General features: G+C 43.3%; 1 protein-coding gene across 3 annotated transcripts in view; it reads left to right on the top strand.

Moving 5' to 3' along the window:
* LOC148477777 (uncharacterized) overlaps positions 1-14,410 on the top strand; it is a 41,948-nt gene that overhangs the window by 22,574 nt on the left and 4,964 nt on the right. For 2 of the 3 annotated variants that reach the window (XM_088456166.1, XM_088456167.1), the window contains exons 6-7: positions 5,392-5,503; positions 5,687-5,784. In XM_088456166.1, coding sequence (XP_088312292.1) covers positions 5,392-5,503; positions 5,687-5,784 — 210 coding nt within the window. Of the gene's footprint in view, positions 1-5,391; positions 5,504-5,686; positions 5,785-7,224; positions 7,742-8,142; positions 8,209-8,297; positions 8,424-8,788; positions 9,484-14,410 lie in introns of those variants that run through there. The other variant, XM_088456165.1, reaches the window with a different exon arrangement.

Genomic DNA, 14,410 nt, shown 5'->3' on the forward strand with positions numbered 1-14,410 from the left:
TTAGGGGCAGATGGGAGGTATGCTGTAGCTGTGTGGTGTATTAGGGACAGGTGAGAGGTATGCTGTAGCTGTGTGGTGTATTAGGGACAGGTGAGAGGTATGCTATAAGCTGTGTGGTGTATTAGGGACAGGTGAGAGGTATACTATAGCTGTGTGGTGTATTAGGGACAGGTGGGAGGTATGGTATAAACTGTGTGGTGTATTAGGGACAGATGAGAGGTATGATATAAGCTGTGTGGTGTATTAGGGACAGATGAGAGGTATGCTATAAGCTGTGTGGTGTATTAGGGACAGGTGAAAGGTATGCTATAAGCTGTGTGATGTATTAGGGACAGGTGAGAGGTATACTATAGCTGTGTGGTGTATTAGCGACAGGTGAGAGGTATGCTATAGATGTGTGGTGTATTAGGGACAGGTGGGAGGTATGCTATAGCTGTGTGGTGTATTAGGGACAGATGAGAGGTATGCTATAGATGTGTGGTGTATTAGGGACAGATGAGAGGTAATCTATAGCTGTGTGATGTATTAGGGAGAGATGGGAGGTATGCTATAGATGTGTGGTGTATTACGGACAGCTGATAGATATGCTATAGCTGTTTGGTATATTAGGGGCAGATGGGAGGTATGCTATAGCTGTGTGATGTATTAAGGGCAGATGGGAGGCATGCTATAACTGTTTGGTATATTAGGGGCAGATGGGAGGCATGCTATGTCTGTGTGGTGTATTAAGGACAGATGGGAGGTCTGCTATAGCTGTGTGGTGTATTATGTATAGTGGGCACTAAAGTGTCGCATAATATTAAATGTCCTCTTCCATTTTACCACTCACATGCCCCTCAGATCACCCCATTTGCCTCATTAGTTCCCCTCCAAAGCCCTGAGTAGTGGATGATGACACTGAGTAAGCACTCCCCCTATTACTGACAGTAAGTAGATTATGATGAGTCAGTATGAGTGCGCACACAGCCTGTCCTCTTCGGCCTGACACACAGGCTGATGGCAGTGGTGGCCATGTAGATGACGGAGAGACTGGGGACTATTTGCCCCAGGAGCCCGGAACGCGGCCTCTCCACCATGTCCCAGAGGGCGGCCATGCAGTGGGACAGGTGGGGGAATGATGGTGCTGATCCCGGCCTGGGGCTCTGCTCTTCATCTCCTGAGGGGGGGGTGGGCAGTTCTGCTCCTACAGCCTCTGGAACAACCTGCGCAGGCATCAGCGCTCCAGCTGCGACTCCTCAATACCGCAGTAGCCGAGCTCGTCCTGGACGGTGAAGTTGCACATCATCTGCAGCAGCCTCAGCTTCCCGGATTCCCAACCCTCCTGCCTGAATCAGATAGTTCTTTATCCAGTCACTGACAGCAGGGAGCGCGTAAGAGAAATAGGATGGAGATTTGGTTTCATAATAGGCATAAAGGCCCTGATTCAGACCCACTCGCAAGCGGCTGTCCGCTCACAAGTGGGTCGATGGTCTGCACTGCGCATGCGCACGACGGAGGGAGCTCCGTCGTGCGCATGCGCGAGACGCGACGAGCGAAGGACTTTCCTTCGCTCGTAGTGTCTGATCAAAGGGGGCGTGCTGTCGATGTTGATTGACAGCACGCCCCCTTTGGTGGGCGTGCCTGCCAGACGGAGGCGTTCCCAAGGACGCCTACCGTCAGAAGCCGGCCCCACTGACATCACTAGTGATGTCAGTGGGAGTGATTTTGGCTCTGATAGAGCCAAAATCACTCCTGGCCTTGCGGTTCAGAAACTCAACCGCAGGCTTCTGCTCGCAGTGGCGATGGTCGCGATGGTCAAGACCATCGCGACCATCATCCTGCACGCTCATATATGCTGTGGGTGGTGACCCACAGCTATACGAGCGCCCAGGAGGACGCTCCATATTTATGGAGGTGGGCCTGATTCAGAGCGAGCGCTCTGGTCAGAGCGTCCGGCTCTGAATCAGGGCCAAAGATAGAAAGGGTAAGTACTATAGGGAGTACTAGATGGAAACCGCAATGTGGTATAAATGGAATTTAATATGCTCACTACAAATACAAGAGGGTAAAATATACATAAAAAAGTAAATAAAGATAAGGATAAATGGAAATAGTATGTTAATAGTTTCTCTATCTATACCACCTCTCTTGGAAAACTGATCAGCTCTTTTGGTTTTCAGTATCAACTGTGCACGGACGATACTCATATCTACCTCTCCTCCCCAGATTTGTCACCATCCGTGCTGGTCCGTGTCACTGAATGTCTCTCTTGGATGGCATCTCGCCACCTCAATCTTAATACAGGTTGAGTCTCCCATATCCAAAATGCTTGGGACCAGGGGCATTTTGGATAACGGAATATTCCATATTTTGGAATAATTGCATATCATTATGAATTATCTTGTGAATGAGACCCAAATATACACACAGAATGCATTTGTGTTATATACACCTTATACACACAGCCTGCAGGTCATTTTATACAATATTTTCAATAATTTTGTGGCTCAAGCAAAGTTTGTGTACATACATGAAATTAATTTATGTTTCATATATACCTTATACACACAGCCTGAAGGTGATTTTCTACAATATTTGTAATAATTTGTGCCTTAGACAAAGTTTGTGTACATTGAATCATCAAAAATCAAAGGTTTCACTATCTCTGTCATGCCAACATTATTCCGTATTTCGGAATATTTGGATATGGGAGACTCAACCTGTATATCCAAGACGGAATTAATTATATTTCCACCGGCCAACAGTAGTTACCGACCTGATCTCTCTATCACTGTTGACAACTCAACAATCAGCCCCACCCCACAAGCCCGCTGCCGAGGTGTCATGCTTGACTCTGAACTGTCCTTTGTTCCCCACATTCAATCTGTCCCAAAATCATGATACATTCATCTAAAAAACATAGCTTGAAGATTATGATCGTTTGCTGCGCTGTGGCTAAAAGCTGCTCGGTGAAAGTAGACAGTAATTTGTATGATGAACCCAGAAGGTTTGCCACTAAGCGCTAGTGTGTGTGGTGATCAAAATTTTGCTAAAAACAAAAAGTAATAAATAAACTTAAAATAAAGATGTCAATAAAAATTAATGAAAGAAATAAATAATATAAATGAAAATAATGAAGGGTAGGCATCAACAATAATGAGACACAATGTTTATGACTTCTGTCAATATTTGTAGAGCAGGGAGGCAGAAGGAGGTCCGGTGCCCGGTAAACAGAGGGAGTCCACAATGCCCTGAGGTAGCTGCTAGCCCTAACTGTCCCTATCCATTAGGTGGCTTGGTCTTCTTGCAGCACTATTACCTTTCTCCGTGGCTGCCAGTGATCTTAGACGGGGACTTGAATGGAGTCAGTCGTGGTGGCTTCTGATGACGTCAGACGCCGGCTGCTCTCCTAGCTTGTTGTCCAACTTGCTCTGGTCCGTGCCTCCTGAAGGTGCCTTTGTCTTGCTCCAACGTTTCGCATCACTACGGATGCTTTTTTTAAGGATGATCTGTTCATTGTGGGGTTGCTCCTTATATTGGAAAAAGTGTTCCTGTGTGCCACTAAGATATAGGTCTCAACAATTTTAAATAAAAATGTATATAAAATATAAAAAGTACAAAACGTAAAAACATTGTTTTGCTTACCTAAATAATTAATAACAATGAAAATAAATACAAGTAAAAAAATAAAACAAATAAATAAAATAAAAATTATATAAAAATAATTAGAAATCACTGATTGAAATAGGATATATAATATGAAGTAATCTACAAGACGCTGCAAAAACGCTAATCCATGCACTCATTATTGCAAAAGTCTCCTTACTGGTCTTCCTAAAAAGAGACTCTTGCCACTACAATCTATTATGAATGCAGCTGCGAGGCTGAACTTCCTCGCTTAATATTCATTGTCTGCTGATCCACTCTGTCAGTCCCTCTATTGGTTACCGGTCTTCTACCGTATTCAATATAAATTACTTACACTGACACATAAAGCTATTAACCAAACCACACCAACATATATCTCTTCACTTATCTCAATATATCTTCCAACTCTACATCTCCGCTCTGCACAAGATTTGCGGCTCTCATCCATACGAATTACTTGTTCCCATGCGTGGTTGCAGGACTTTTTTCGGGCTGCACTTACCCTGTGGAATGCCCTCCCACACACAGTAAGACTTTCCGCTAGTCTCCAAACATTCAAGCATTCCCTGAAAACTCACCGCCCACATAACCTTCATAGCTTCCCTATCTAACTCCTTGCTTACAGTATACACCTATCATCACATATTTTCTCTTTCTTCAATTTCACATCCTCCTAACCCTAGCCAACTTTCATGTGGTACTGGATCACACAGTTTACCAATAACCTGTGCAATCTGGCGCCACCAATTTGCAATATGTAGCACCTATCCTTGTTTATTAACACCTATTTCCCTATTGATTGTAAGCTTGCGAACAGGACCCTCTTACCTTTATGTCTGTCTGTTACTACCCAGTTGTGTTCTATTAATGCTGTTTCCATTTGTAAAGCTCAACGGAATATGCTGCACTATATAAGAAACTGTTAATAAATAAAAATAATAAGGGGTAATGTAGGTGAAGATTTGGAAGTGAGATTAGTAAATACGGTGGAATGTGGTTACATTACACCACAGGTTCTCAAACTCTGTCCTCAGGACCCCAAACAGTGCATGTTTTCCAGATCTCCTCACACAATCACAAGTGACATAATTAGCTCCATCTGTGGATCTTTTAAAATGTGTCAGTGAATGCATCTGTGCACCTGCTCGGTGACCTGGAAAACGTGACCAGTGGGGTCCTGAGGACCGAGTTTGAGAACCACTACATTACACTGATAGGATGAGCGTGGGGTATAAGCGTTTGTACAGCTCCCCCAATGTGAGAACAGTGCTGAGTGTGGTCTAAGGCTGACAAGGAGCTAGTGATGGGTGCCTGTACATAAATAGATAAGTAGGACAGAAACTGTTGGAAGGGAGATGGGGTCAGTGTGATTGGTGAGAGAGTGGAGCGTTTCGGTTTTGCCTCAGATGTTCGCACCAAGTTCAGGGCTCAGAACAAGGCAAATGTAATCTTTCACAGACAACTTGGCACAGATATCTGTGAAATATTGACTCGTTCTGCAATCCGACGAACCGCTCACGTCTATAGAAAAGTGAGATTGTGACTAGCAGGTAAAGGGATAGAAAAGAAAACAGAAGATAAAAATAAATAGAAGTATAGATAAATAGTGTAACAACATAATTAAGCAATAAGACTGCAGACAGTGTTAGTAGTTTTCTTTACGCTGTAGAGAGTGTCCTGAACGCGTTTCGCCATCAGTTTGCAGCTTCCTCAGTGATGTTTTTCAAGATGTGTTATTTCATGTTGTGTTTTTTTTTTTGGTAGTGTATAGATGTGACTAATATTAAACATGAAAATATAAAGACAGAAGAAGAGACGTATGTGAGGGGTGATCAGGAGTGTAAGGAGGAGGAAATCCCTACAGATATATCCACAGGTGAGTAATAATCACTTATTACAGAGAAGAGTCACATATTCTCCGTGTTCTGTCACCACAGCAGTTTCTTAGTCACTGACTACTTACTCACTGGGCCAGTGGTGACTTTCATTTATGGTAATAGAGTGCAGTTCTTATAATCACATATAAACCATGTACTCAGTCACTGTGTGCCTCCTACAGATGGATCCAGTAACAGAGATACCCCAGAGAGATGTCCCCGTCCTCATTATACACAGGATTGTACAGAGGAGAATCACAGGACCCCACAGGAGGATCAGGTAGATGGGATTTAGGGTCTCGCCAAATACCAAAGTGACTGTCACTATATAATCTGTAGAGCAGCTGTGTGTGTCTTATGCACTGATATTCTGATTACCCTCAGTGAATGAAATCTGGTATTGTTATGCATTACAGATGTATTAATGCCCTTCGATGTTGTGGTGTGGGTGTGTGCGCTATCAGCACTATGTCCCCCCACTTAGTGAAATCTAGACCCCAGTGATACTGAGCCATGAGCTGCAGTGTAGTGCTGTGTGTGGTGTCTTCCTGCCCTGATGGATCTCTGGTGATGAGCCTCCTCCATACGGATATGGGGAGGAGCTGGAATAATGATGATGAATGTGTAGCACAAAATTTATCTCTGTTACATGAAGTGCAAGTAGGATTACGTATGAGTACCGCCATATAGAGTCAGGGAGTTAGAGATACTCATATGGGAAAAGTGTAAGGGATAAATTCACTAAGAATCGTGCATGGTGGAGAATGAAGACGCAGGATATCGCTGGGCCACGTGCAAGTTTTTCACAATTGATTAAGTATTGTATATTTTACTCAGTATTTTTTTCGAAGGTCTATGCCAGGGACGGGGAACCTCAGGCCCGGGCGCCTTATAATGCCATCAGAATCATTTCGTCTGGTGAGCTTTTTTCGCCATCCTCATCTGGCTAGCAGGGTGCCTAGAATGGCACCCTGCAGCCAGAATCTATGCAGCAGCGCCAGCTGGAGCGTCCTTAGGACGCTTCAGACAGTCACACCGGTGCCCTTAAAGCTTCCCGGACCATCCTCAGGATGCTCTGGGCATTGCTGTAATGACCGGTGATTGTGGTTTGACATCACACTGAGGGGTCGCGGCCTGTACTGGGCCCGCAAATAATGTTATATATATCAAAATGGCCCTCGGCAGAAAAAAGGTTCACCCATCCCTGGTCTATGCAATGGTGTTTAGTTGCGTCGTGTTGCGCCGAACTCTGCCGGACATCCCCGTTTGCGATTCACTCCGCACACCCAAAATACGTTTAGACGCGATCAAACAGGAATGAACACAGAAAACACTTCCTATCGTGTTCACATTAGTAGTGAACATCACATGTAATAGTTTCATCTCATAAATAGGCCCCAAACCGATCCGAACACGTGCATTGTAGTGGGTTTCTGTATTAGGCGCGGGTGGAGTTAGGAAAGAAACATATAGGAAAAGCTTGTTCATAGTTTGGAGGTTGTGTTGTGTAAGTATTCTTGCGTATTTAATTGTTGTCTTGTTATTTTTAGGTTTGTCTTTTTCTGTCTGCATCGTTTATTTAATATAGTCTTGTCGTGTGTGTTTGTGAGAGAGCCAGGGGTGTGTTTGTGTGTGTGTGTGTGTGTGTGTGTGTTACAGTTAGTTTTGATTTGTGTTGTTTGTCTTTTTCCCTCTAAGTGTTCTGTGTTTGTCCATGGAGGGGGAGAGGAGCGTGCCTCGAGATGAGGAGGTGCAGGAAGAGAGTGAGGCAGAGGAGTTGGTTACGCAGGAGCCACTTGGAGAATCTGATGTGGAGACTGATAGCATACCCACTGTGCGGAGGAAGACCAGAACTGGGCGGAATGTCAAGTTCACCTTTCAGCAGAACCTTGCGTTGGTGACAGAAGTCATGAAATACCATAAATCACTGTTTGGACGTCTGGCTGCCCGCACTACTGCGCGGCGTAAAGCAGCCATTTGGGACAGGGTTGTACGTGCTGTGAATGCTGAGGGCCACATCCGTCGCAGTGAGGAGAGCTGCAAAAAACGCTTTTCGGATATCAAAAGAAGGGTGAAGGTGAAAATGGCCAAGGAGTCCAGGCTAGCACGGCTGACTGGTGCGGTCTCTACATACCAAGCTGACTACCTTAAATACGAGGAGCCCTTGAAGACCATAATTCCTCCAGAGGTCATGGCCCGCTTGCACGTGTGTGACACCGATGCCCCCAGGCCGCCCGGTGAGTGTCCATGTTGTGTTACATACTGCTTGTGATTTGTGTTTTGTGTAAGAACACAGCCATTTTGTACTGTAACGTATTATTACACCGCTGCCTGTTCTGTGCCTCCTAATTATGGATTGCATACTTGTAAATAATGTAGCGGCATTATCATTGTGCTGCCACGTAGGGGCTCATATTGTTCTTCAACTTTCCAGTTCTTCTAGTTTGCTCCCTTGTCCATGTTTGGAGCAAACTAGAAGAACTTCTGTTCTACCTGCCAGGTTTTTATATGTTCTGCTAAATATGACCCACAATATGCGTGTTTTTAAAACCTGAATTGTCCGTTTTACATAGAAAAACATGGCTTGCATACTGACAAGGCAGATTTATTCATGTTTTTTTTTTAATTTAATTCACAGCACAACCCCCAGCGTCTCATATGCGGCCGAGAAGGCAGCTAGAGGCTGAGGATGAGGAGGAGGCAGGTAAAGAGATGTGCACAAAGTCTTTGTCCTTCATACAAGAAACCAAAGTGTGGTTGTGTTTGGTGAAATGTTTTTTTTTTTTTTGTTAGGTCCATCATCTCCTCCCAGACGCCGGCAACGTCCCTCAGCTGCAAAGTCAGCTGCAAAGCCTCCAAGGATGTCCATGTTGGCCTCATCAGGGGAGACTTCTGATCCTTGCTCACCACTTCTTGTTGGTGAGTCTGTGATTTTTTTTAAAAACAAAAACATTCACATTGTACATAACAATATTTGGTCAATTTGGTCCAACACAACCACACTAGCAGGTGTTACCACTGCAGGAAACATTAGCATCTTTGTAGGGGACAGAGGTGATTCAGGCCAATGTATTCATCAAAGCAGCCAGACTTCCGAGTATGACATTAATATGTCTATACGCTGTATATAGAGCAAGATAATTCTGGCAAATTGTAGGGTCCATTGTAGGCTTTGCCCACACTACTGTTAGTTTGTATTTGCCAGTTACACAAAGGGCAAAGTCAGCCGAATGCTATGTGGATATTGTACGTTTTATTATTACTTACCCACTTGTCTGACACAGGTTCTGGAGACAATGAAACCAAAAATATGGATCCAGTGTCCAATGTGGAACCTGTAGAGGCAGAAGAGGAAATGGTGACGCCACATCTATACCCCATGAGCCAATCAATGCCAGCCACCCCCACAGTAGAAAGCCCACAACCCCAAATAAGCCCTGGCCCTCCTCCTGCCCAGCCAGACTCTATGTTTTGGCAAAGTCTGTCTGCTTTCCAAACTCAGCAGCTATCTCTCCTCACGTCCCAAGTACGCCAACTTTCTAACCTTAACAAGAGCGCACACAGACGCAATCACAGCCTGACGGCACTAACGGCTGAGGTCAGCAGAGCGGCAAGCAACCTGGACCAGATTAGGGAATCCAATAATAGGTTCCAGGACACCTTCTTAGGAATGCTGGAGTCACAAACCAATGCTGCTCGGGACCTGAATGCAACAATATTAAGTTTGGGGACCCAACTTTTGGCCCGCTTACCTGAAGCTAACCCAAGCACATGGACTGACAGTACGCCGGGCACCGCTACCCCTGTAACCACACCACCCAGACCGACACTCCGCACAAGAGGTGGCTCACAGCAACCCAGGGCTGGCAGGGGTGCACCTAGGAGACGGCTGTGAGTGTTAAGGAAAGAAACCAAAAATTATATGTTCTAAAAAGAAAAAAAACTTTGAAAAAGTTTTAAAGCTGTTAAATACTTTATTTTCCTGCCAAGTGTGGTATTTGCATTCTTTATATTGTCATTTCCTTGTACAAAAATGTACAATTATGTTTGATAAAGATTTTGCAAACAATTTGTGTAATTAATGTGTGCAAACGTTATGTGAGATCAAGTGTGTATAATAACCAAAGAAAGTATAAATTACACCATTTTAGGCCACGATTTCGGCAAACATACAGACTATATAAATGTAGGTACACATGTAAAATGGCCCTATGCAGAGACAATGTAAAGATTCTGGGGTCAATTGTATTAGGTGCGAGTTGCGATTTTCACTTCGAATTGGCATAGCGAATTAATTTTGCAATCCAATTAGCAGCTCGCACTGATCAGTCAGACTGAATTCGCAACTTTCCACTCGCACCTCCCTGAGGGTGAGAGATGGAAAGGAAAATCTTTATTTTAAGGTTAAAATGTGGGGACACTGTGTTGAACCCCTTGGACACCCCCCCTAATGACCAATTAGGCAATTGGAAGTTTCTAATTAGCTTATTTAGTCCAATAATTACATGTCATTTTTTGGGGTAAAGAAAAAAAAATTCCTCAAATTACCCCAAAATCAACTTTTTTGTTAGTTTAGTCAATCCAAATTTAATTACAATAATTTTTTACTTGAAAAATCTTTGTTTTTATCATTTTATTTGTAAAAAAAATTTCAAGGTGCCTTCAAAGTGCCCCAAAATCACCTTTTTTCCTAGATTTTTTTTGCATTTTTCGTTTAATTAGTTTGAGATTAAACGAAAAAAGTTTTTTTTTTATCATTTTCTTGCATTTAAAAAAAAAACAAAACACAAATCAGCCATTTGACACCATTTCAAAACCTACAGTAACTTCCTAATGGCCACAAATAGCCGTCTATACGGTCCTGCTAATAATGAAATTATCCATTTTGGAGGGTCCAGGATGGTCTCCCCACATTTTCATGCATTTTTCGCAAATTTAATTTGGCAGTCAATTCACACCCCTCCGCTGCGAGTAGTGCAAATAGGCATTTTTAATTGGATTGGAGAGTTCTCAGGAGCGCGCTTTACGGCAAAGTGTGCGAGTTTAAAGAAACAAACTCGCTACTTGCAATTCGCACCTAATTGGATCTAGCCCTCTGTATTTTAACAGTTTGCAAACATCCACCTTATACCAACATTTATGTTTGTTGTCAAAACACACACACATGGTACTTCCATATGTGCACACAATTACCAGCATTCTAATGTCAACTGTATTTCCAAAGGCAAAATTGTTGAGTGAAGTGAATTTGGAACAGTGGTGGAGCAGTGTAACATTGGGAAAATGGATGATTGTAGAAGTTGGGTATAGCAGCCAATCAGCTTGTTCTACTAATGTTTTAAACATTTGTAGCTAATTGCATCATGAACACTGACAGTTTGCTATGGTACATTTCCACACTGATCCACTTCGCTAATTACACTGCTTGATACACCAACCCAAAGGTATTTGTTCTGTATTTTTAAAACTCAACCACTAAAACATAACACTGTATGGAATTAAGGTGAAAAATGCTCTCAGATTAATTGCCGCCTGACCTGCATTCCACTTTCTGTGCTCAGAGTGTCTGTTGGAGCAAATTCCCCTCCCTGCTCACTGTCTATTGCATAATCTGGGGGTACAGGTTGCCCCTATGCCAGATTATGCCATAGACAGCATCTGAGTACAATGGCGAATATGCACTCACCATAATAACTAACAATAATAATAAATAGTGGGATTTTGGTCATGAATTGATTTAATGCATTTAAGCTTGCAGCCCCCGCCAAGGAACCCCACTTTACTTGGGAGTCCCTTGTTAGTTTTTTATGGTGATTGCAGAGCCCCTGTGATTTCTATTTAAACAATGTGGTCACATACCATGTTGCACCCCAAATCTAGGATTGGAGAGTGCCGTGGATTAGTGCTAATATATATATATATATATATATATATATATTAGGGATGTGCAGGCTCGGTTCTACTCGGTTCCGTTCGGTTCTTTTTACCGAACCTTATTGGCTATCCAAAACTCGTGACAGCTGAAACCCAATAAGATCCGGTAAAAAGAACCGAACGGAACCGAGTAGAACCGAGCCTGCACATCCCTAATATATATATAAAATATGTGTGTGTGTGTGTGTGTGTATGCTCAGCGGGAGAATCCGGAAGCGACAACAGAGTTAGAAGCCAGGAGAAACAGACAGTCAGAATCTCCTGGTTGGCAAAATACAATTAAAATAATGGTGTAACAACTAATATATAGGAATTTTAGATTGCCAGTGAAATCTGTACTTACCCAGCAGCCATCCCTCTGGCATTTGTCCGACCTCAAATTTCTCCTGGAGGGATGAATTACTGAGAATAAAAGCTTGTTGACATAAGCCAAGAGAAAATGATTTTCATTTTTTTTTTTTTTAATCGTGTATTAGCTTTATAGGACTAGATATATAAAACAGTATTACATCTCAATAGACATACAATTTAGAGATAAACAGTAAATCACATATACATAACAATTGTACATATCAAAAAATATAATAAACATCAAGAGAAAGGTTCTTCTATATTATAAAAATTAAAAGAAACAACCTCATAAATTGCAATAAAGCTACAGTAAAATAACTGTAATAGAGTAAAAGAAAGAGGTAAAGAGATAAAGCAGAACAATAGGGTGCCTAAGAGAAGGGAAAAGATGGGGAAGGCGGAGAAAAAATATAAGTATAAATATAAGCGAGCCGGGGGGACAGAATAATACATGATTTTCATTTTTGCATCACTAACCACCTGCATGTTGGTAGAATGGGCATGGTGACGATTGAGGAAAATAGGTGCCCTAGGTGGTCTCAGCCCAATATGTGTACAGGCAAGAGCACTGAGGACATTCGGCTATAAAAAGCTACCCGGACTGCATGCCACTCTGACTCCTGGCTAGGGAAGCAGATACGGGTGTTGATCGGAGGCATGAATGCTGTCAGGACCTGGGTCAGGTAGCGTGAGAAGGTCACCTGTAAGATTCCAAGGACTCTACCAGTTAGGGTTGCCACCTCATCCCTTTAAAGCTGGACATGTGAATTACACAAGTTCTATGGCAGTTTAAAACCTTGTGAAATGGAAACTTGAGGTCAGCCAGCCCCAGAATATGAGTAACTCATATGTGTTCTGCTTTAAAGATATTAGGTGCAACCTAAGTACAGTAGTACCAGTGAAAGACCGATGCTGTCTCTGGGTCTAGGTCCATTTTGACAAGGTCATACAGATGGAGTAAGTTGGTACGGTTCACTCACATCTGTATGACCTCGCCATCAGACAATGCTTTCAGGTTCAAACGCCATCTTAAAATCGAGGTCAGCAGAGCCTCTCTCGTACCTGCATAATCTGCTGAGTGCATTCAGTTTCTAGCAACTGGGTCTTTTCAGTCTGGTGGTAGAGTCTCCGATATACCATACACGTGCTTTGGAGAGTTGATGTAGCCAATTCAGCCATGTTTGAGCCTAGTTAATGCAGCTGATTTGGCCCTTTTTCTAGGCATCATGATTGTGTGCATATTAATTTTCACTCTAAACACATGCAAACACGCTGCTGAGGAAGTCTTCTATTTGATTCTTCTATTTTGGCCTGAGTTTTCTCCATGTTCGATTGTGTTTGGAAACACGATTTTTAATAAATCTGAGAGTTGTATTCCAGACAATGCAAAGTCTTAGCAAGTTCGTTCAATGGTCTATTAACTTCTATTTGCTTGTTTGGCCATCTGTTTGTGTTCGAATCATATTTTTAAGCCTGTGTTTGTGCAACCTAGAGATTTACTGAAGCCAAACTCGCACAAGAATGCACTCTCAACCAGACACGATTCTTAGTACATTTACCCCTATGGGTAGAAACTAGAAAGTAGATGGAATAGGTAAGTAAGGGACAAGAGAGTAAAAGGATGGAGAATTGTTTTTTATAATACAGACCAGCAAAGATCTAGAATATAAAATGTGTATTGGGGGTGCTTCTGCTGGGCTTCGAATCTCTGTTGTGCTCTCCTGTGCCCCCATGCTATGTTGGGGCCTTCATTGTCTCTAAACACCGGACCGCGTTTACTGTGACCTGCTGTCTTGTGGGACTCTTCTCAGCACTCAGCAGTTCCTGGCTCTGGATTGTTCTCCGGTGCCTGCTGTCCTCTGGTAGCATCTCCTGCATTGGGCTCTGTGACATTAAATCCCCGCTGTTCTCCTCGGCCTGCCGCCATACGGGAAGTTTGAAGCTGCTGGGCTCGCTCATTGCCTCTGAGTTCCATGGCTTTGGACTTCCGCTTTTGTTTCCTGTCTCCACTGTTTGGGGCGCTGGTGTCCGTTCCTGTCTGCCTCTTGCAGTTGCACATGCAGCTGAGACTGCTGCTTCTCCTAGCTGCTACTGAGGTGCTGGCTGTACTGCAAATTCCTGGGCTCACTGTGACTAAGGTATCCTTACCTTTCTATTTGTTTGATGCTCCAGTTATTCTACTCTTCACAGCTGCCCTGTGGAATTTTATTGCTCTCACACCTGCTGATGCTCTGCTGACCTGCTCCGATATAAGATGTTTCAGCTGTCGCCTCGGCCCTCTTGAGCCCTAGTCTCCTGTTCTATGCTACCCTCCGGACTGTAGCTGATACTTACTGTTACAGTCCTCTCTGCTCTGATTCTACCTTCTGTGTGTACCATGGAAAAACTCCAGGCCATTACTGACTTTGGCTGGAGGGTGGCAGCTCAGGTGGTGGGACTGCATGCTGCATTATCTCTTTTACGCCAAGTTTTGTCATACAGGCAGGATGGGATTGCTGAGGCTGAGAGTGTTATTACCAAGCTGAACACCTTGGAATCTTGAATGGATGAAGTACCCAGAGGAATTTGCCATCATTGAAAGAGATTTTGTTACAAGCTCATTTTATTCTTACCTTGCTGTT

The sequence above is a fragment of the Taudactylus pleione genome, unplaced genomic scaffold, assembly GCF_031769625.1.
Source record: "Taudactylus pleione unplaced genomic scaffold, aTauple2 ptg000689l, whole genome shotgun sequence".
In the NCBI taxonomy this organism is placed as follows: Eukaryota; Metazoa; Chordata; class Amphibia; order Anura; family Myobatrachidae; genus Taudactylus; species Taudactylus pleione.